At 51.6% G+C, this 21,363-nt stretch overlaps 8 protein-coding genes across 8 annotated transcripts; 4 read left to right on the top strand and 4 right to left on the bottom strand.

Moving 5' to 3' along the window:
• Positions 1-708: 708 nt before the first annotated feature.
• On the bottom strand, positions 709-2,579 carry CC84DRAFT_1231771 (MFS general substrate transporter; the record flags this gene model as incomplete). Its single annotated transcript, XM_018183738.1, has 4 exons — positions 709-1,075; positions 1,123-1,781; positions 1,950-2,273; positions 2,385-2,579. The coding sequence occupies 4 exons, from the start codon at positions 2,577-2,579 to the stop codon at positions 709-711; spliced, it is 1,545 nt and encodes a 514-aa protein (XP_018030603.1).
• Positions 2,580-5,312: 2,733 nt separating this feature from the next.
• On the top strand, positions 5,313-5,883 carry CC84DRAFT_1169060 (uncharacterized protein). Its single transcript, XM_018179562.1, has one exon. The coding sequence runs from the start codon at positions 5,380-5,382 to the stop codon at positions 5,809-5,811; it is 432 nt and encodes a 143-aa protein (XP_018030602.1). The 5' UTR covers positions 5,313-5,379; the 3' UTR covers positions 5,812-5,883.
• Positions 5,884-6,228: 345 nt separating this feature from the next.
• CC84DRAFT_1231768 (benzoate 4-monooxygenase cytochrome-like protein P450) lies at positions 6,229-7,979 on the top strand (the record flags this gene model as incomplete). The annotated part of the gene is made up of 3 exons (XM_018183737.1): positions 6,229-6,273; positions 6,373-7,476; positions 7,526-7,979. 3 exons carry the CDS (start codon positions 6,229-6,231, stop codon positions 7,865-7,867), a joined length of 1,491 nt encoding a protein of 496 aa, XP_018030601.1. The 3' UTR covers positions 7,868-7,979.
• Positions 7,980-8,318: 339 nt separating this feature from the next.
• Positions 8,319-10,246, top strand: CC84DRAFT_1169057 (aldehyde dehydrogenase; the record flags this gene model as incomplete). Its single annotated transcript, XM_018179561.1, has 2 exons — positions 8,319-9,915; positions 10,198-10,246. Exons 1-2 carry the CDS (start codon positions 8,400-8,402, stop codon positions 10,242-10,244), a joined length of 1,563 nt encoding a protein of 520 aa, XP_018030600.1. The 5' UTR covers positions 8,319-8,399.
• Positions 10,247-10,408: 162 nt separating this feature from the next.
• CC84DRAFT_1263908 (glycoside hydrolase) lies at positions 10,409-11,394 on the bottom strand (the record flags this gene model as incomplete). The annotated part of the gene is made up of 2 exons (XM_018185269.1): positions 10,409-11,016; positions 11,078-11,394. The coding sequence occupies 2 exons, from the start codon at positions 11,392-11,394 to the stop codon at positions 10,428-10,430; spliced, it is 906 nt and encodes a 301-aa protein (XP_018030599.1). The 3' UTR covers positions 10,409-10,427.
• Positions 11,395-11,645: 251 nt separating this feature from the next.
• CC84DRAFT_1231766 (putative chitin synthase) lies at positions 11,646-13,620 on the bottom strand (the record flags this gene model as incomplete). Its single annotated transcript, XM_018183736.1, has 2 exons — positions 11,694-13,620; positions 11,646-11,660 (listed from the first exon to the last, which is right to left on the bottom strand). Exons 1-2 carry the CDS (start codon positions 13,563-13,565, stop codon positions 11,646-11,648), a joined length of 1,887 nt encoding a protein of 628 aa, XP_018030598.1. The 5' UTR covers positions 13,566-13,620.
• A 2,224-nt stretch (positions 13,621-15,844) lies between these two features.
• Positions 15,845-17,335, bottom strand: CC84DRAFT_363788 (glycoside hydrolase/deacetylase). Its single transcript, XM_018185928.1, has 7 exons — positions 17,138-17,335; positions 16,705-17,080; positions 16,465-16,654; positions 16,387-16,410; positions 16,206-16,335; positions 16,019-16,154; positions 15,845-15,965 (listed from the first exon to the last, which is right to left on the bottom strand). Exons 1-7 carry the CDS (start codon positions 17,257-17,259, stop codon positions 15,882-15,884), a joined length of 1,062 nt encoding a protein of 353 aa, XP_018030597.1. The 5' UTR covers positions 17,260-17,335; the 3' UTR covers positions 15,845-15,881.
• A 2,075-nt stretch (positions 17,336-19,410) lies between these two features.
• Positions 19,411-20,682, top strand: CC84DRAFT_1190930 (uncharacterized protein; the record flags this gene model as incomplete). Its single annotated transcript, XM_018181153.1, has 7 exons — positions 19,411-19,501; positions 19,588-19,646; positions 19,697-19,960; positions 19,997-20,080; positions 20,115-20,348; positions 20,384-20,514; positions 20,559-20,682. 7 exons carry the CDS (start codon positions 19,411-19,413, stop codon positions 20,680-20,682), a joined length of 987 nt encoding a protein of 328 aa, XP_018030596.1.
• Positions 20,683-21,363: the final 681 nt, after the last annotated feature.

Below are 21,363 nucleotides of genomic sequence, written 5' to 3'. Positions count from 1 at the left end.
ATCTTCCGCAACGAAACTGAGAGTATTGTGTGAGCGCGCTCCGCAGGTCGACGATATTGGAATTTTCTGCTTCACATCGGCGACACCCAATCTAACAGGCATGCGTTGCGGCACCGTGCAAGCGGCGGCGCAGGAGCAAGGGTGACCACAAGCCTGGAGAGCAATTATTGGTGTATGGCACAAGCCAAAGGTGCTTGCCACTGTCTGACACATAGTGTTCAGATTGCAGAGCCATGATGCCATACCAGCGGCGCTGTGTCGCAACGGTCGAAATGTGCCATTCGGACGAGGAATCAGTGAAAGGTATCTCGACTGGTAACCCGAGGCAGCTGCTATGTTGCAAACAGCAGGCGGGAGGCAGCTTTCAACAACTGCTAACATTAGCTGTACTAGTAACTGCACTGAGTTCGCCGGTGCGTGCGTACACTGTTAAGGCATTCATTGCTGAACCTACAGAACAACTTGAGGTTGTTCGCTGTTGGCTCTTTTGAGCCGCGTCTCTTTATCCTCCTATCTTGATGCCATTGCATCTCGAATCCGGCTCGATTTCTACGCCTTCAAGCTCGACATACTGTGGTGATTTGCAGGCGCCCGACAGCAGTGCTGCGATGACGCCAGCCCAGCCAGTCACTGCAAAAAATGAACGAAGTAACTTGAATAATTGCATTACAGTATCAACTACGGCTATCGACGAACACGTTATCATCTTCAAGATTTCTCGCCGGCAATATGATCCTCGTCCCGACCGCTGTGCAGCGTAGTAGCTACTTGTCCGGTAAGCAGATGATCCACATTTGGAAGGAGCAAACTGCAGATGATTGCTACACCGGAGAAGGCAATGTTCGAGAAGAAAACAGTTCGATAAGCGTCTGCGTTGGCATGCTGATAGGCGTTTGTCCCGATCGCGAGGATTTCTGGTGTCATTCCGGGGACTTTTTCGAATGCGGAGGCCCCGAGAGAGAATGCCGAGATAAAAGTTGCAACCGAGGTGGCTGGGAGTCCAGCAGCGATGACGGCAGGAGGCACCTGAGCTGCAATAGTTGTAGTCAGTCTGTTGGACAGAATGACGGTGTAGCTGGAGAGGTCAGCAGTGCAGCGGATAACAATAGAGCATAGACTTACACAGTGGATGCGATGGACGAGATGAGGAAACGAATAGAACCCGCCACGCCAGCAGAAGTCCCCAGCGCGAACTGATCCTTCGCCGCAAGCGTAACGATGGTGATCGCCGCGCCTTCTGTCCAGCCAATACAAAAGACACCAACGCCAACAAGCGCCGAAGCTCTGGCCTTCGTACCGACGCCGCAGGTTGCCATTGACCCGAAGCAAATGGCCCCGAGCGTGATACCGACCACGCATTGCCATTTGAGATACCCTATCTTCTTGCCCGCGAAACCTCCAACGATTTGCCCAATGGTGATGAATAATCCAACAAACGAGGACAACCCTGCGCTTGCCATGACTCCACCATCGCTGTAGAGAACAGCCACCATGGAAGGCCACACGATCGCGAAGGCGTAGTACACGGATGCACCGAGTCCAGTCAGAAGAACTGAAGCATTCCAGGAGTAGTTTGAGAAGATGTGCATCGGCACCAGCGGCTCCTTCAAGTCGACAAAGCATTCCCATAGAACGAATGCTATCAGTGCGACGAATCCGATCACAATCGTTGCGATGACTGATGCCGAAGCCCATGGATAGACCGAGCCTCCCCAGCTGAGTCCCATCATAAAGACCAAAAGACCTCCCGTGTACAGCGCAGTGCCGACATAATCGAATTTCTTGACGTACTCAACCACGGAAGCTTGCTGTCCGTGTTTCATGTGGAAAGTTGGAGGGTGGTAGAAAAAGAACCAGCAGAGGAATGAGGCAAGTTCAATGCCGATGAGAACATAGTAGCAGCCGCGCCATCCAACCTTGGGCTGATAAACGATGAACGCGTTCGAGACGAGCGGTGCAACTCCGGATCCTGGGATGCAAAAGAGATAGCAGAAGGCATTTCCAGCGAGGCGGTACTTCATGGGGACGAGCTCGCCCATGACATAAAAGTACGAGAGTTGGGTAGCGGCAGCGATGCCCAGGATGGTAGTGGCACCAATGAGGGTGTTGACGCTCTGCGCAGTCGCGGCAATGATACTCCCAATCACCCCGAGGGCAGCACCTCCAACAAACACCCATCGACGTCCAAATATATCCGAGACGCGCCCAATGATGGTGAGGGTGACGGCAGAAGTGAGCGTGTACGCAAGAGCCACCCACGTGATGTTTGGATCCTGATTTGTATCAGTTACTAGGCTGCGCCAAAGCCAAATGAAGAGACTCACGGGTCCGATATCTGCATTGATGACGCCTAAGATGGGTGCTGCATACCCGAACGCAGCAACACCAGCCATCAATCCCAAACCTATACCTGCCATCGTTCCCACGAAAAACTTGGAACGAAAGTACCCCGGCGGTAGCGCATTCTCGTCGAGTTCAAGATTCGCGCCGACAGCTGTATCCGCATAAACCTTTTCTGGGTCACCGGATGGTGTTGAGGTCGAAATCGTGTCGATGTTCTCTTGGTGATACGTTGGCATCTTGTCGGACGACATTTTGGCGACTGGGAAATATCTCTATCTTCTGAGACACAACACTTCGGTGAGTATTCCTAACATCTTAAGCAAGCCTGCGTGGTCCAAAACGGCGGGATTCCATATCCGAGATGCGGGGACCCCACACAAGCCACACGTTTCAACGCACAATCTGGACCTACACTCGGGACGCATAACCAGCTTGGTAATGATTCGCGCGTCTTGGGGCCTGTTGTGACGTAGAAATACTCTTCAGTAGAAAAGACAAGCTTTGGTGGAGTCCACGTGCTCGGGAAACATGTACCGACGCGATGATTCATCTGTCACCCGGGTGTGAATCAGAGTCTTTGCCGACATTTTGGGGTTAGCGCGAAAGTCCCTGGCCATGACATGCTGGGCGACCCGTCGTCAAGCCTGCAGCATTGTGGATGTAGCATTGTTGTGCAGGATAGAACTGAATGTTCGGCTACACGAGAAGAACGTGTTCGAACCACCAAAGTGCCATGAAACGCATTCTGCTACGCGATCTTGTCGAGTTCCAATTGAAGCAAGAATTATCTCAAACAGTACAAATGGCCCAAAGCCACTGGATATCGAACCGGATTAGTGTGTATAACGGAAAAGGTTGGCCGCCCGTCGCCCAGGTTCCTGGGTCCACAAAGTCCCTACACTTTATCCCCTTTCGGCTACACAAGGCATACCCGAGCCATAGATTAGATCGAATGCTTACAAGCGCATCGCCTAGCATTTCTCGAACCACCCCAGAATTACATCGCCCGGTAGGAGTCGACGTGCGAAAAGGTTACCGATAGCGAAGCCTCACTCGCCTTGTTTAGGGAAGATGGCATTGGACAGGCCTTTCTCATCAGATCAATGCGTCGCTCGAGGCGCAAAAGGATGCCTAGATTGACCTGAGCAACCATGCCGGTGACGGAGATGTTTTACCTGACAGATCGGTATACTAAACATAATTATGATCCGCCTGAGGGTGGCTGAGGGTCGAGACTCAACGGATTCAATTCGGTCCAATTCCAATAGAGCATGGTCCAACAATCATCTATCACGGTGTGTCCTTCCACGGACATGGACCTAAGGTACTTCCAGAAATTCAGGAAAACTGAAGAGTGCTGCTCCGGGCGGTGTAAAATCTTCCAAGTTGCCGCCGCGCCGTTCCTGTCATCATACTAGGACAACAGCAGTGGAGGACAATTCGTGATGGAGCCCTTATACGTCAGTACCGTGCTATCGAAGACATCGGCCGACATTTGGTATCATATTTGCTAGCGAGCGGTTCAATGATATTATCCCCAGCAAAGACAGAGGGCTGGTCTTCCTCATATATGGTTGTGCGGGCTGCGGTAACAGTTCGTAAGTGGATGTGTTCCTCATTCAAACTCACAATGGGACTCTGATGCCTAGTAGTATGTGCCGCCGGCACTCTCCATCGTCTCCTCTACTACATCAGCGGCGCCAATCTCGGCTTTTTGGAAACTAGAAGCTGCCGCGGCGTTACTGTCGGGGACCAGCTCGAGGGCATCCTCAATACAACGCCCGCTGGCAAGCCATCCTGCTTTTCGACGAGGCATGGTCCTTCGTCGTATCGCGTGACCAGCGGAGCCGCGATGGCCAGAACAACGCGTTCGTGAGTATTTTGCTCCACTTGCTGAAGTGCCAACCCCTCACCATTATTCTGACGACGAACAGAATGAGCGCGTCCGACACTGTGCTCATCTCCCTTTTGCACGTAGCGCTGAAGAATGAACAACTGAGCGTGTATCACTATCGCTTTGTCTGGAAGACAATGGCGATGCAGACTTAGGAGGATCTCACAGAGCATGATACCAAACCGCTAGCCCAAATTTCTCTCCATGGGAGGACCATACAGAATTTGCTCAGCGTGGCGAGTTTGCAGGTCAAGATGAGGTCAAGATGAGGTCAAGAAGCAACGATGCAGATGGAGGAAAATGTGCAGATGGGCGACGTGAGAAGGATTTTGAGACATACGGTCGGGAACCTGGGGATGGGCGAAGTTTACGGTGACAAGGCGACATAATCCGACCGACGGAAACCTTGGCTAAGCACATGGTGAGACGGCTTTAATGCATTAAGGCTGGGGTCAGATGGTCTTGAACGCTATCGAGTGCACTGAGCTACCTCACACTGTGCGCGCTCTTTCATCACCTGAGCTTTCCGATGTAATTTAGCTCACGCGGGGTATCGCTAGCTTACAGCCATTTTCGCTACTACCTCTGTTATAGTGTCCACTTTAATGACAGCTACCCGCACGAGTGTACAGCGCCCTCTAGCGTCTGCACCTTTCGATCATTCCACAGTACGTTTCACAGCAAGCGCACTGCTATACCAAGAAGACGTGGGTAAACCGAAGACCCTTTATTGCCAAGAGCTAAAGATAGACAGATAGGGCGAAAATCGTTACGAGAGAGGAAACCGAGAAACTGGAAGACAGCCAATGGTGTGTCGGCAAATGTGCAGGGATGTGCATTCGATATTCGCGTAGTAGATTGGGTGCCGAGTACTAAGTAGCCTCTCCCCAGACAGGGTTACTTCCAACTCGAAATGTCGTCGTGAAGTCAGACGATGAGGCACATCTGGGTTGCACAGTTGGAGCGGAGTACAGTCGGTGAGGTGAGAGGATGGCAACGAGGTTAGATCGCTTGAGGACCTGGATTGAGTATATAAAATGGCCTTCATGTCCTTCTTGAACTATACAGTTCTTCACCAGAACACACGAGCACGGTTATTACTCACAGTCAAAGTCGTTCCAAAAGTCGAAACTCCCGACACCATGAAATCCTTCACCACGCTCACGGCCATCGCGCTCCTCCCTGCCGCCCTCGCGGCCTCTCTCACTGCAACAAATAAATGCACCAATTCCATCTACGTCAAACCCGACGCACAAGGCTTCTCGGGCGCGATCTCCGAGATCAAACCCGGCGCGACATGGACGGGACCCTTCGAGACGACCAAGTTCGGCAACGCAGTCAAGTTCTCCAGCAGCAAAACGGATTTCAGCAAGCCCATCAGCTTCGATTACAGCGTCAGCGGTGGCCTCACGTACTACGATGTGAGCGATGCGGCTGGCAGACCGTTCAAGTTGGTGGCAAGGGATACTACGGGAGGTGGGCAGACGTGCCCAGAAGTTGGATGTCCGGGAAGCGCGTGTAAGGCTGTGAAGGCATGTGATTCCTCGCACACATATGCTATACAGGCATGTTAAAGGCTAGACGGTAGTAATTGGGTAGCGTACTGCAAGCTAGATGTGGAATTGAATTAGTGCGAGCGAACATGGAACATGCGAATCAGTCGTCATCAACTAAATCGTGAGTTCTGATATCTAGCGCGGGCTCGTGCAAGTCGAAGCGTTTTGTGTTCGTATTCGTCTCGGACGTACACTGATGTGTACACCATGTACGCGAACCGATTGTGGGATAGCGAATGATATGACGGTGTAGGATTTATCCTCAGCCTCATCAGTCTCGCTTCGTCAACCGTCGACCCACTTTTCGGATCACCGAGAGCCCGGGATCGACATCCCGACGCAACGACGGTCTTGGCGCGAGGATGAATAAATACAGTTCAGTATCATGTTAGCAAGCACATACTCAGAGGCGAATGCTTCATCGTGACTGAAATGATGAATGTAACAGCCAGCCATCTCGCAGTGGCTATCGCACTTGTGGTATGTTACTCAGTCTCTCGTGATACCCTGGACTAAAGACGAGGATGCTCAGTATGTCTTAGTACAATTCAGTATGATCACTCACCAAAAAATCTTTAGATTGCATCCAAGATTCTTTACAACATCTACCTGCACCCGCTTCGTAGCTACCCAGGCCCAAAGCTATGGGCCGCAACCCGCCTCACCTGGACGCACGCTATGCAGTCGGGTCAATACCATCGCAAGCTACACGAATTACACACTAGATACGGTCCAGTAGTCCGTATCGCGCCCGACGAGCTCTCGTACACGACCCCCGACGCATGGAGAGATATCTACGGCAATCGCAGCATCCCCAAGAACGCCGTCTGGGCAGGCCAGGAGGAACAGAAACATCCAGTCAGCATCGTGAGCACAAATGAAGAGACACACCTGCGGAACCGGCGGGCGCTGACAGGCGCGTTCACCGAGCATGCCATCGCCGAGCATGCATCTGTGCTTGAAGACTTGGTGGGACTCATGGTCACGAGGTTCAAGGAAAGCATCACAAGCGCCGACGGGAAGACTGTGGTTGATTTGGTGGACTGGACGAACTTTCTCACCTTCGACATCTCTGGCTTGCTCTCCTACGGAACGTCGTTCTCGAGCGTGTCACACGGCCGCGCGCATCCTTGGGTCGAGATCTCGTGCTCGTTCGGCAAGGGCATTGCGCTGATGGCGTCAATCAATTTCTTTGCGCCGCTGAACAGGGCGCTGAAGTTTGCGATGCCAAAGTCCGTCATGGAGAAAATGGAATACCACAAGCAGCTTGCGCACGAGAAGTTTATGCAGAGGTTGGCGATGGATGACGGAAGAGGGAAGCAGGACTACGTGGGTAGCATCATGGCGTATAACGCGGACAAGGGCGAAGTCAAGATTCCGGACGAGGAAATTGAGGCGAACATGACATTGTTGATTTTTGCGGGAAGTGAGACGACGAGTACGGCGTTGGCGGCGGTGCTGACGCAGCTGTTGCAGGCTCCCGCTGCACTGGAAAGCTTGGAGAAGGAAGTGCGGGCAGCATTTCAGAGCGAGGAGGATATTAATATTGAGAGTGTAGCGAGGCTCGAGTATCTCGGAGCGGTTATTCAAGAGGGCATTCGCATGGGGCCTCCAGCGTCGATAGCGTTGCCGAGGGTGACGCAGAGAGAGGAAATTGTGGCAGGGCAACGTGTGCCGAGTGGGGTACGTCTGTCTCGTCCTGTGAACATTCGAGTATCACTGACTGGACCAGACCTTTGTATCAGTGAACCAGTATCCCACGTTTCGATCTCCAAGCAACTTCACGCAACCCGACTCGTTCATACCCGAACGCTTCTTGTCCGGCTCGCCGTTCGGTTCGGATAGACTCGAAGCATTCCATCCCTTCCTGATGGGTCGGCACAAGTGTATAGGACAGAAGCTGGCGTTGACAATCATGAGGCTTACACTTGCAAGGCTAGTGTACGCGTTCGACATGAGAGTAGTGCAGACTGTGCGTGATTTTGGCGAGCAGAACACGTACATATTCTGGGAGAAGAAACCACTGCGGGTGGAGCTTAGGTTGAAGGCTGGATCCTCAGGCGCCGCGGCATGAAAATCTTGCATGTGCGTTATATCATAGGACTGCGAAAAGTATTCATCTGCCGTAGTCTTCTATTGACATGTTGCCGAATGACACCGTAAAGAGCGAGTCGCCGTACTGATGGCTACAAGCACCAGCTTTCGTCAGCGACTTTAGACATGCGATGCGTGGGGGCCAGACCCTTGGGGGATAGCAATGGAGGCAGCTCCATGCCTGCAATGTTGTACCTCTCATCAGTCTGTGCCACCGGCGGGCAGTTTGAGCAACGGCGACGCCATGGTGTATCAATCCAACGGCCCGTTGGTGCCCGTGCGTTGCGGAAGCGAAGGTGCGCACGCATGGCTAGGCCCGATGGAGCGAAGCGGGGCCGCGGGGCTGCTACCAAACTAGGGCGTACCGAGGCAATGCGCGCCCGTGAAGAGACGGCTGGCCAGGCCTGCTGCGACGGCAGCTTTAAAGGGGGTTTGAGAGCGCACGACGCCCACTGGCAGCTGGCAGCAAGACAGACGCATACTCGCACGCGCTGATTAGACGTCCAGACAGCATGGCGGCCAAGATCCCCCCCTTCGAACACACGTCGCTCGACGACATCCCCGCCATTGCCGCGCGCATCCGCCACGGCTTCCTCTCCCACACGACGCGCCCGCTCGAGTTCCGCCTGGTGCAGCTCCGCAAGCTGTACTGGGCGCTCAAGGACAATGAGGCCCTGATCATCGAGGCGTGCAAGCAGGATCTGGGCAAGCCGACGTTCGAGACGCACCTCTCGGAGCTGTCGTGGTGCATGAACGACATTGTCTTCATGCAGAACAACCTGCCGCGCTGGGCCAAGGACGAGAAGGCAGAGGACATCACCTTGACCAACAAGCTCATGGGCCCGCGCATCCGCAAAGACCCCCTCGGCGCGGTGCTGATCATTGGCGCCTTCAACTTCCCCATCCAACTGTCGCTCGGCCCCCTGATCGGCGCCATCGCCGCAGGCTGCACTGCCGTCCTCAAGCCCTCCGAGGGCTCGCCCCAGTGTGCAGCTGTCCTGGAGAAGATCATCGCCGAGTCGCTCGACCCCAACTACTACACCGTGGTGCAGGGCGCCATCCCAGAGACCACCGCCCTTCTTGACCAGAAATGGGACAAGATCTTCTACACCGGTTCGGCGAACGTGGGCACCATCATCGCGAAGAAGGCTGCCGAGACGCTCACGCCCGTCGCCCTGGAGCTCGGTGGCAGGAACCCGTCTTTCGTCACCAAGAACGCCGACCCCAAGCTGGCCGCACGACGCCTGCTGTGGGCCAAGACCTTCAACGCCGGCCAGGTCTGCGTAGGCCAGAACTACACCTTGATCGACAAAGAGATGGTCCAGCCCTTCGTCAAGGAGCTCGAGGTCCAGCTCAGGGAGTTCTATCCGCAGGGTGCCCGCAACTCCCCCGACTACGGCCGCATCGTCAACCAGCGCCAGTTCCAGCGTCTCAAGAAGATGCTCGACGAGTCGCACGGCAAGATCCTCGTTGGCGGCACCATGGACGAGGATGATCTCTTCATCGAGCCCACTGTCGTGCAAGTCGACTCCATGGAAGACTCTCTCATCAAGGACGAGTCATTCGGCCCGTTCCTGCCCATACTCGCCGTCAACGACCTCGACGAAGCCATCAAGATCGCCAATGAGGTCCACGCCACTCCGCTGGGTCTGTATCCCTTTGGCAACAAGGCCGAGATGGAGAAGGTGCTCTCCCAGACGCGCTCCGGAGGCGCCACCCTCAACGACGGCTTCTTCCACGCCTCCATCCCTACGCTTGCCTTTGGCGGCGTGGGCGATTCCGGCCAGGGAGCGTACCGAGGCAAGGCCTCCTTTGATGTCTTTACCCACAGGCGCAGTGTGACATCTACGCCTACCTGGATAGAGGGTATGCTGAGCATGCGCTATCCTCCCTTCACCGCCAAGAAACTGCAACAGTTCTTGAAGATGAGCGAGATGAAGCCCAATTTCGATCGCCAAGGACGCGCAATCGGATGGGGCGGGTGGGTTTTGGGATTGCTGGGTTTCAAGTCGTTGGCTGCTGTCGTGGGTAAGTGATCCACGTGCTCGCCCTGTCATCTCATCCCTCCTGTTACATTTCCTTTGTTCCTCTTAGGCATCCGGCCGTATCTCCTCTAGTACTCTCCTACATTGTGTTGTGGTAATTTGGCGCGGCTGTTTGTATGTCGTCTTAGCGCTTGAGCTAGCTATGCCCTGTGCAGCATGGTAGAGCTCAATGATTATGCTTGTGATCCATCCGATCTATACCTGCATCTGCTCTTACATCGATCCATCGCACGTCCGCCACCGATCTTCTGCTAACGTCTATCAGTGGCCGTCGGCGTGCGCTTGTACCTTCAGCGACGCGCAAGGTTGTAGATGTGCGTGAATGATATCACTCGTTAAATTATACCCTAAAAGTGTAGTTTCTATATCTTTTTAAAATAAAAGGATTCAATATCCCGTGAAACGATTGAGCCGCTGCGACATCCGTGGTCACGGAGTACAACTAGCCCGTGCCTCGCTTCGCGCGCTCGGATCCAGCACCAGCGAACTTCCGGATCAAGACGTACGCTTGTTCCGATTTCGTCGAATTTGTGATGCCGCTTTTATCGGATCCATGACCCAATTCTGGCGAAAATCATATGGATCGTCCCCCTCCGAAGTAAACCAGACAAGTTCAAATCCCAAGACATTCGAATCATCCGGGAACACAAAGGAACCGATTTTATCGTGGTCTGCATTGCCAATGTAGAATGCATCCGACTCGGAGACAATGACGCGGTAACCTCTGTTGAGCATTTCTTGAGAGGCACCGTCATGCCAAGTTTGTATAACCCAATCCTTGGATATGTCGATACGCTTTCCCTCGTCGGTAAGAGGATCATCCCACAGAATGAGCGTCTTGTTTGGCTGAAGGCGTTTGAGCCAGTGCAGAAACGTCTCGAACAGCTTGTTGTCATCTCCAGTCTGCCAAATATAGGCCACTTCATCGCCGCCAAAGTGATGTAGGGGAGACCGGAAATATCCGTCAACCGTGGAGACCAAATCGGCGATATGGTCGTATGTTTGGCGTTGCCTGATGTCTAGTTGGGCCTCTGGACGTTTCAGGTCTGGCGTGCCTACTACCAAGTCTTTGTTCCAAATTCCCCTACAATAGTGCCGTCAGAGCCCGTGTTGACAATCTTCAGATATATGATTTCATCACATACCATATGTCACTGTGCCCAGGCATATCTGTCTCGGGGTAGACCATGATGCCCAAGCGCTGCGCATGTGAAATCACACTCTGAATATCCCCAGGCGTATAGTGTCTGGAAGTATGACTGTGCGCCTGGCTCGCATTGGTCAAACCACGGTCTGCCGGCCAGTGTATGGGGAAACTTTCTGCATCATATATATGCCAGTGGAAGACATTGAAATTGTACTGGTGAAGCACGGTCAACAGATCGAGGATGGCTTCAACGGGAAAGAACTTCCGGCCCGTATCCAGCATGAACCCTCGGTGGGGATAGAGATCGGATTCCATTTCTTGTCGATTTCAGATGGGAGGGAACTATGTTGCTGGTGAGATCAACGAGCGGGGTTATATACTTCGCGTCACACTGCTAATCCATATGCGATCTAGCTGACCACACCCACAGGATGGCCACTAGCTGTCGGCGCGCAGCAGAACTCGTGGACACGCTACCAGTGGGGAGGATTCACGTCAGTCAAGTGGAGTATGATGATATGTTCAATTGCAGGGAATTGTCTACTATTTACAGAAATCGACTACCATTAGCCCCCACGCGTCTTGCCCCATTTTATGTTGTCTTGGTTCCACACCGAGAATATCGGTATGACGATGCTGAAGACGGCGATCATGGGGAAAAATGGGAGATAGAAAGGGATGTATGTCCAATCCAGGCAGAGGATGCATAGCAAGATAGGCAAAAGCAAGAATGCTAGCAATACCGCCCAAGCATATGGTGTCAACAAGACTGAGATCACTGCGAGGGCGACTCCGGCCGGCAGTGCGAGCGGCAGGATGAACACCATGAAGAGTTCGCAGAAAAGGACAAAGAGTAGCCTCACGTGAGTGAAGAACGATGCTTCGAAGGGCGGGACGTTGAGATGCGCAAAGTGGCAGTGGACGAGGGAATTCGTCCATCGGCGTCGCTGATCTAGGAGCACCGAAAGCTTGTCGGGAACCACGGTTGTGCATGTTGCAGCAGAGAAGTATTGCAGTCGACAGTCGGACCCGAAATAGCGGATCGCCAGAGTCGACAGATAACGGTCCTCGCCAATGGACAACAAGTTGTGTTCGTGCAGGGTCTTGTCGTAACTCCCTGCGTAGTCTTCCAGGAGAAGTGGATGTAGAATAGCTGGTCGGTTGTTTGGCCATTTCAGTCGGTAAATGGTGAAGCATCCGCTGAGGACGAAGACACTGCTGCATATGCTCTCCACTGCCTTTAGGACGGCGTGGGTAAGCCAGTACTCAAAAACCTGGCTGCTGGCGACGAAGCTGCTCATGTGGTTGCTGACTCCGGTGTAGCCGCACACTCCAAGGAGCTTCGGTCTATTTTGAAGTCGGTCCACAAGGTAGGAAATCCCTGTCCGGTCAACCGCGGTGTCACAATCGATGGCCAGCATGTACATGGCATCGCGAGCGTCCATGTTGAGGCAGATTCGCATCTTGAACTCAAGATTTTCGAAGAATGGGTTCCAGAGCTTGCGGTAATTGACGTAGTGGAAGAAGTTGTAGGTCATGAGCTGAGAGTCACGTTTGCCTCGGTTTCCGGGCTTTGGCTTGTCTTTCTCGTCTTCTCGCCCAACCTTGACAACAATGACGTAGGGTACACCTCGATAGTGGCCAGTGCAGCAGATGGCTCTGTTATCTGAAGCGCCATGCTCGTCAAATGACGCGTATGAGTGGGCCTGATTTTCGATGCCAGCTTCCAGGTCCGCGCTGTGGTCGAAGATATCTTCCAACAAGATTTTGTATGTCGGTTTCTGGCCCTCAGCTGCAACCATTCCGTCGGCTACAATGAAAAGAAGCTTGCGCTTTGTCGCATAACTTGACTGGACGCACGACTCGATTGTTTTCCGGAGAGTTGGCTCGTCTTCGTTATAGCACGGAATTTGCATTACCAGCAGGGCGTCATGTTCTTCGAAAGAACTGCTGGTATAGCGGACACGAACAACACAGATCGCAACCAGCAGCATAAACGCGCCACCCAGACCCATGTAGACATAGACAATGCCGCGCACCGTGCTGCAGAAGGCACTATCATTGGCAATCATGCCGATGTGCACTTTCACAACACAACTGACTATCGGTTGGATGACGAGAAAGTAGCATATCAATGCGTAAATGGCGGCAAGCAGAAAGCAGAAAAGCACCTTTTGTCGGAAGGCCAGACGTTGCCGAAGGTCGTCCATTTTCATGTAGTTCTTGAGGAACCATGAAGGGATGTAGAAGGTCAAGCAGCGCGCAAGCCATATCCAGAACCCTCGGTAAACTCCCGGGGTAATATGCTCGTCGGTTCGGTGAGGTTTTTCCCAAGCTCTGAATTCAAGGACTTGGGCTTCCATGGTCTTCCTACGCAGGTTCTTCTTTAGCTTTCGCTTGGTGGACGAATGCACTTTCTCGGGAGCTTGGAGGGCTTCGGAAGCCTGGTGCATATTCGAGGCCTCTTGTCCGATGGATTCAGTCATGGAACCGTCGTTTGCGTCACCATCGGATGACCATGTGACTCGATGAGGATCTGAGAGATCTCGATCATGCTTCTCTACAATTGTGGCAGGTCGAGTAGAGCTTCTTGATGCAGGGTTTGAGGCGATGAAGCTTGATATGGTGTCGGTCGACTCAGGGTATTCTTGGCGGTGGTTGCCAAGATATGCTGATCCCGGCGTGCGGATGAAGGGCAGGGAGCCCTCTCCATATAACGAAGTGACGGATTCGTATGGTGAGACGACGATGGGTAATCCGTAGTCGCTCTCATAATCTATGACAAACTAGTCAGCCTACGGTATATTGGTACGTACTGAGTCGGAAACGGAAGACAGCAGTGCTGGAGGGGGAGGGAAGGAGAGGGCTGCGCTCACATGGACTGGGTATGTCGTCCTTAGAAGCATTGGGAAAAAGGGTGGTATAAAGAACCTTCCACATGTCTTCTTCCGAAGGACTGCTTGTCGTGACTGTTGGCGATCGTATCTTCTGTATCAGAGTTTCGAGTCCTTTGATGGGCTCATCATCCTCACTAAGGATGCGGTCACAATGTGGTTCTACATGCAAGTGGTGCGCAAACATTCGACTGGAATCAAAGTTCTGCGAGCAACCTGGACACTTGATAGGCATGATATGGCAGCGATACACATGTTGCCTAGAAGCACGGTCAGTCCACCTACAAAGAATGCGGCAGGAGTTCCAACTGACCTGACACCGTGTATTTTCGTCCACCCTTTCCTGGAACACGAGTGTGTCTCTGCATACTCGAGTGGGTCGCTCTTTAGGTACGGGCAAGCGAAGAGCTTGTCGAGAGATCCCTTCTCACCTCCATCCTCTGTGATCTCTGTGCTCTGTGTGCTCTCTGTGCCATCTGTAGGTTCTATGCGGATGGTAGAGCGAGAGGATAGCCAGTGATGTGGGGTTAGCCGAGGCGGGGTCATTGGAATACCTCAGTGCTATTGATAGGTAGATCAAGAAAAGATGACGTGGCAGGGATGAGAGTCCTTGTAGACACCCGCTTTGGATTGATAATCAAAAGTTTAAGTGGACTGACAGCTATCAAGGGATGGAGTAGTACATGAAGTATTTAAATGGAAGGTCCCAAGTGTCCTCACAGAGCCCGTTCCACGCCACTTGGATATCTTGGTAGCTGAGGAGCGATGTGAGAGAGCTAAGCATTGTAGCATTGTACGCGAGTTCTAGATGCTTTGCCAGCTGAGGAGTGCGCTGACATTTTCGCCTAGCGTGGCAATCCGGCATTGGCAGTGAAGGGAGGAGAAATTACTCAGGCGAAAATTTTATAATATAGTGCGTAAACAGCTGGTCCACTACTGTCAACAATTAGGTCTGGTTGGGAAGCGGCAGACAGAACAGACAGCCACGAAGGAAGCAGCTAAGAAGGAAGTACCCACAACACAGAACCTATGATATGTCTTCTGTCCCATCTCGTATAAGTCATCTTGTCTGCTTGCGCGTCAAAACGTATTACGCCCTTGAGTTCTTGCGCAGGGTGCCTCAGCTGCGCACAGTTTCACCCCCAAGGCTCGCACCTACCTGCAAAAGCAGTGACCAATGTTCCGAGAAGCGAATCGATAAAACTCCCACGGTCTGTTCCCCACGTCTAGATGCGCTTGTGATGGTGCTCTGTTCAGCTGTTACTACCCAAGCCTAGGCTCGTCGCTGCCTCCGACCCGGCTTTTTCGCAACAAAGCTAGGTTGCGGCACATTAACGCTAGAGAATTATCGGAAGAGGCCTCTGGTGAGATGGCTCCACGTCTCAATTGCAGCATGCATCGGTCCAAGCAAGTTTCTGCTTTCGAGCTAGCAGCGTATACACGCCTGGATGAGGCGGAAAGCCTATAGCGCGGGTATACTAGCCAAATGTAGCACTATCAATCCGAACTGGGCGCAGCCGTGATCGCCGACATGGATACGCCGGACACGTAACCAGATCCCCCTAGCACCAGCACGGTCTTTGCTTCCCTGGTATATGCTAACTGGAAAGGGGCAAGTTTATTTCGCTACTTGAACTATCTCCTGTCGGAAGTTCGCGATACAGTGCTTGTTTTGAAGTTGTTCTAGACTGTCAAGCCACGGATGAAAGTTACCTTGAACTTGTGAGTCGTTTAGACTCGTCTGGGATATCCAGTCCAAAGCACATCAAACCATCCACTTGAAATTCTCGTGAGATTGAACCTGATCTTACAACGGCTTCTTAAGCCCTACGCAGTTTGGCTGAATAACCCCGCTTCAGTCATGCATACAGTTGTGGAAAATGCATCAATCTATTACCCTAGAGCTATCTAAGAAAAAATATTCACTATTAATTGTGTACATGCAAGGAGCAATGTACTATACTGGAGAGTACTGCCGCGACTTTTGCGTAACTGGATATTGTCAGTTGATAGTCTCATACTAGGCTATTTCATCAGTGTCCTACCAAGAGGCTATGATTGGCAGCACCGCCAGCAGCACGGTACCAATTCTCTGGAGCATCCCCCATACACTCACCAACGGTCACAGAGCGACTGAAATTGAACAGCTCGAAGTAGTCCAACATATAACTCGTCAAATTCCTGGTAGTCTCTCAGTGACAGAAAACAGATGTTCAATCGGAACATACATACCAACTAGACTGATAATGCGTATCATGCATTAAGAAAATGTGGTTCGCATCACGAGGTGTTGTCTGACGCATGGACGCCACGAACTTTTCCTTGGAGATCTCTATCTTCGAGCCCTCGTCATTCTGCCAATCTAGAAATATGATTAGAACACGGTGTCAATGACAAGGGCGAAAACTTATACCGTTGTTGACAACATTTTGGTATGCTGTAAGCGTTGACTTAGTAATGCACTACTAATATCTATACAACTGATACTTACTGATATGGTATCCCATTCTCTTAAGAACAGTCTGGCATCCGTTGTGACAATCATCGTATGGCGGACGGAAGTACGTAGGAAAGAAACCCAGGATGTTCCGGATCGCCATCTCGAGATACTCCACCTGGCGAACTTGTTCTGTCTCATTGAGCGAACTCATATTTTGATGGCCCCAGCTATGCCCGGCTATCTGCATGAAGGTGTTAGTGAACAGTCATGACGAAGTTTGACGAGCAGTACCTGATGCCCTTCGGCATGCATGCGTCGGATGATATCTGGCCATCCAGTCTCCTCGATATCGATCTGGCCTTTGCCCAGATTGTTTCCCGTGATGAAGAAGGTGGCTTTCGCACCGTATGCCCCGAGTACGTCAAGGAGATGTGATGTGTAGTTGTATGGACCATCATCAAAGGTCAAGGCTATTGTGCCGGGGTTCTTACAATGGTCGATTCCCGCACCATCGTAAGTGACATTGCCGATGAGTGGTCGAGATACGTTGAGCGTCGACTCGCCCAAGGGTTTGGATGTTGCATCGCAGCCGTTTGAATAGTCGATCTGGCAATTCGGACTCGCACAATATTGGGAGCCTCGACCGCAGTAGCCTACAGGTGAACAGCTATCAAACCAGTGAGCCTTCATCATGAGCTGTAGTGAGTTCTTTCTTTGAACGTACCAATCGCCCGGATCACAGAAACCCACACCTGGACCACATTTCTTGTTCGTATCTCTTTTTGGAAGATGAGATGCGGAGTAACTTTGCAACTCTTCGATCATGTGTCGCGGGAGATGGCGCATTGCAAATCGACCTCCAAATATCCCCGGAACTGGAATATCATGGCCGGCGCTGTGCGCGAATGTGAAGGCCCCAAACTGAAACAGCAACGCAGTACCGAGCAATAATGACGGTTGCATTCTGCCAAGACTCGCAGGCAGTGGAACGTGGAGACGAAACGAATGATCGAGTAGCATAAGATGGTCTTTTTGACAATATTGTATACACTACAAGCAAGACGTGACCTTGAAAAGAAAAAAAGAAAAAAAAAAGGCATATACGGAGGCAGTTTTGCGACCAAAGCCATGGCCACAGATCCAGCCTTTGCGTAGCATACCGATGAACATAAAAATAGCTCCCATTTTGCTGTGAGGCTCAGCTCAGGACAAGCACACTAATGCAAATGATCGATAGGACCCAGTGCCCGGGCGATACTTTCTAGGTAGCCACCGAGTGCTTTAATCGAAGTTTGACAAATCCACGTGTGCAATGCGCTGGTTCCTGGAGGTCAACTTTGCGGCACGCACTCCGGGCTAGCGCATGCATTAGCCAGAGGTAGCGCGTTCGGGTACCTGGCCCAGACTTTCGCTTTCAAGCCTCGTAGCCCCGTGTCCATGGTTCTCTGCCAGGAACCATCGCCCGGCGCGCGTACCACCGCTGAACAACACTACGCCGAGTCATGCTGTTGCGATCTCGCGCACGTTGCCTTGTAGCTCGTTTGAAAGCCGACACACTGGAGTCGAGTGTTCTTCATCAAGCACGTCGAGCGCACATGCACCTAAGATTCCGTGCATCGAGCCAGACAAAGCTGCAGGACACTAGTCGTAAAGAGTACGCCAAGCGACAATTCCTGTGGATACGGATCAAGTTCCTCAACCCTCTTCTTGCGGCTGACCAAGGAGGCAACTTCTTACATTTCAAGTTTTTTTTTTTTTGGCAACGCTCAAGTTGCTTTGAGCGAAGGGACCTCGCTTGGCGGCTAGCACGTTGCACTAAGACTAGTAAAGAAATTCTAGGCAAGTTGGCGTGCGCTTGTATGCTTGACCCCACTTCACGCTACCGTTCCGGCACCATGGTGTTGGTGGGCTTGGTAGATCCGGCGTGGCGGTTCCCCGGAAGAGCGGCGCAGAGTTGAACGTTGGGACCCGTCGGTAACGATGGCTTCACCTGGCTGGTTCCAGACGCATTTAGCTTCGTTTCTACCCATGATGGCAAGGTGGGCGTCGTCGCCGACCAAAAAATCGTCCCATGTCTACTGAGAGGCTATTAGTGATCGGGTAGAGGAATAAACTTTTTTCGTTGAAAATCTGCTCACATACCAAGACGGCTACGTTTTAAGGGTATACGCATGAATGTCCAACGTAACCAGACCTGGTGTTAGACACACCAAGAGAGAGCGCCGCAATCTCAACAGGGTGCCAGGGACATCTGCGGGGTGTCGTGGGTCATCATACTACAGTCAAACGCAGATAGACAACGGTGGTGTGATACGATCGCAATTTTGGGCGGGAGTTGAGGGTCAGTATGCTACAGAAAATCGCAGATGATAGCGGTGTGCGGCACAAACCTAATATTCATGTTGGCGCGAGTAGGCCTTACAACTGCCTGTGATGGTACACTCAACATTTGGAGCGCCTAGTGCATGAGAACTACTTATATACCATCGAAGCACGGTTCGGCGTCTTGTTTTGAACATGGCGATTTTTGTGCTGGAACTGTCAAACGCAATGCATTGTTTTCTTATATTTTCAAGAAGCAACCACAACATCAATCGATGAAAGTCTGTATGTTCGCACCCTTTATACCTGAAGATAGCAGTACTGCCTATTGTACCGATTTAAACATCTCAGCGAAATGAACAATCAAGATAAACGATTTTCTTCCGGGACATTGTTAGACACATTGTTTCATTAGATCCTTTTGCAATCATGCTGCCATGATCGTTATCACATCACTCTCTAGAGCTTCATTACTATATCAACGAAAAGCCGTCAGGACAGAGCATGTTGGTATGAACATCCGACGACAAGAGGAGCCCCCAACTCTTGACACCTACTCTAGCCTACCCGGATTTGTCGTTTTCAGCATATTTGGAGAGCAGCTACTGACGTTCGAATTCCCAGAGAGGATCAACTAGATTGGTCGCGTTTAACCGTGCTTTTAACTTACCCACTATGAGGTCCCTGGGAAGGGGAACTGAGACATCCATCGAAAAATTGCAACCATTGCGAACATCGGCCACTGCAGTCGTCAAGTCACTGTTAAGTCGGATGGTCCAGCTTTGCGATATGTGGATGATGTTCTGGATACGTCATTGTTATGCATGTATTCTGATCGTCGACACTAACCAGGAAGTAGTATCAGCCGCAGTACGCACTGCACCATATGCAGTTCAGATCTGCACATGTGCGTCGGCGATATGAACACTATGATGAGAAAGGATTGATAAATGGCCACTAGGCCATCGGCATCGTCGAGGAAGTCGCCTCGGAGTCAAGAACTTTAATTTCAGGAGGCCGCGTCATCATCCTACCGATGATTGGCTATGGAGAATGTTTCTACTGCAAGCGCAGGGGATTCTCTATTTCTGATCAAACTACTACATCCCAGGGGCTGGTGCAGATGTACGGACATCACAGCTCGGGAATTTTCGGTTATTCTATGATCATGAGAGGATACTCCTGCAACCAAGCCGAAAACTGCAGCGTCCCTGATACAGATATTGTCTGTGTCAAAGCTCCAGCTGTTAAACAGGCGTAGAGATTGGTAGGTCTTGCAGATGTGACCCCTACCCCATGGCACGGCCGTGAATCCGCTGAAGTGGACAAGGACGATGTTGTTGGCGTCTGGGGTTGTGGCGCAGTCGGTCTCCATCCAGCGTTTGGCAAAGGTCCATAGGGCCCTAAAGGTCTACGCCATCAATAATGACATTAATCTACTTAATATTGCGAATGCTTATGGCATGATTCCCATCGACGTTGACGACCACTCTGATCCAGCAGATGATATTCTGTCTCTTGATCCGCACGATTTGGACCGCGGCATCGAAGCAAACGGCGTCAAGAGTACGAATTCGATCGCTCATACCGTAGTGAGAGCTCTGGGTGTCGAGGTGATAGTCCAGACACCGTGAGCGCTGTGATCAAGTCGACGCGCAAGGGCGGAAACATCGCTCTGATTGGCGGATTTTTCCACACGATCAATAAGTTCCCAATTGGAATGCTTACAGATAATGCTATTACTCTACGTTTTGGGCAACTCTACGCCCAGAAGGCGAGGTATCCTTTCCTTGTGATGTAATATGCCGTACCGCAACATGTAGGCGGTATCGTTCCTCTGATCATCAGCATGATTACATGTTACTGTGCGCACTATGCAGTGTTTTCCATTCCTACTGGATGTTGTCGTTGGAAAATTCCCTCGTTCGCATTATGTCTACAGGTTAGCAAAGGAAGCTGGATGTCAATTCCTGTGGCTGATTATTGCGCTCTAGACATGCTCGAGAGTATCCCACAGGGCTACGACGCGTTCTTCGACCATGAAAGTACTCGGAGGGCTGAAGATATGACTGGCAACTGTTTTCGGACTAGCTCTCACAGAATGGACCTCAATATCGACGTCAATCTGCATTTCTTTAGCCCCAGGGTCTCCCTGAACTTCACTCGCTCGCCGAAGCGAGCTTTTGTGTAGAGTAGCCGGTACAATTAGTCCAGTGTATTATATGAGCAGGCTAGTTGTTATGGTCGCGCCATATCTGCAATGTATCAATGGTTTAATGTAGCTTTCCAACTGTGAACCTTGGATATCCCCACTATGAATAGAATGACTTGCTTTCCCTTAGTGCTGTGATATGAGACTACCTATGATCAAGGCTTAATATTGAATGAAGTTGTGCCTGATTGCTTCTTCCAATATAGAAGTCGCCTCCTCCCTGGGATACGTTCTGAACCTCGCTTGAAAACATCGATTCGAACTACTATCCTTTTTTTTGGGCGGTTCGAGTGATGACTCAAATGACCATGCGGGGACGTTCCGCATCCTGTCAAGGAATAGTTGTGCCAGTGTTTCATTGCGCCATGTGGACTAATCGCGCGCAGTAGCACTCGTGGCGAATCGGTACCGGAATA

Source organism: Paraphaeosphaeria sporulosa (assembly GCF_001642045.1).
Source record: "Paraphaeosphaeria sporulosa strain AP3s5-JAC2a unplaced genomic scaffold CC84scaffold_13, whole genome shotgun sequence".
Taxonomy (NCBI): domain Eukaryota; kingdom Fungi; phylum Ascomycota; class Dothideomycetes; order Pleosporales; family Didymosphaeriaceae; genus Paraphaeosphaeria; species Paraphaeosphaeria sporulosa.
Note: the sequence above shows the minus strand (reverse complement) of the source record. Positions and strands in the feature narration are given on the sequence as shown.

Excerpts from the sequence above, each read along its gene's own strand:
- CC84DRAFT_1169060 (XM_018179562.1), top strand. The coding sequence starts at position 5,380 with ATGAAATCCTTCACCACGCTCACGGCCATCGCGCTCCTCCCTGCCGCC.
- CC84DRAFT_363788 (XM_018185928.1), bottom strand. The coding sequence starts at position 17,259 with ATGCGCCATCTCCCGCGACACATGATCGAAGAGTTGCAAAGTTACTCC. Across the intron at positions 17,081-17,137 it reads TTCTGTGATCCGGGCGATTG|CTGTTCACCTGTAGGCTACT; the intron begins GTACGTTCAAAG and ends CTGGTTTGATAG. Across the intron at positions 16,336-16,386 it reads CCAAAATGTTGTCAACAACG|ATTGGCAGAATGACGAGGGC; the intron begins GTATAAGTTTTC and ends TCATATTTCTAG.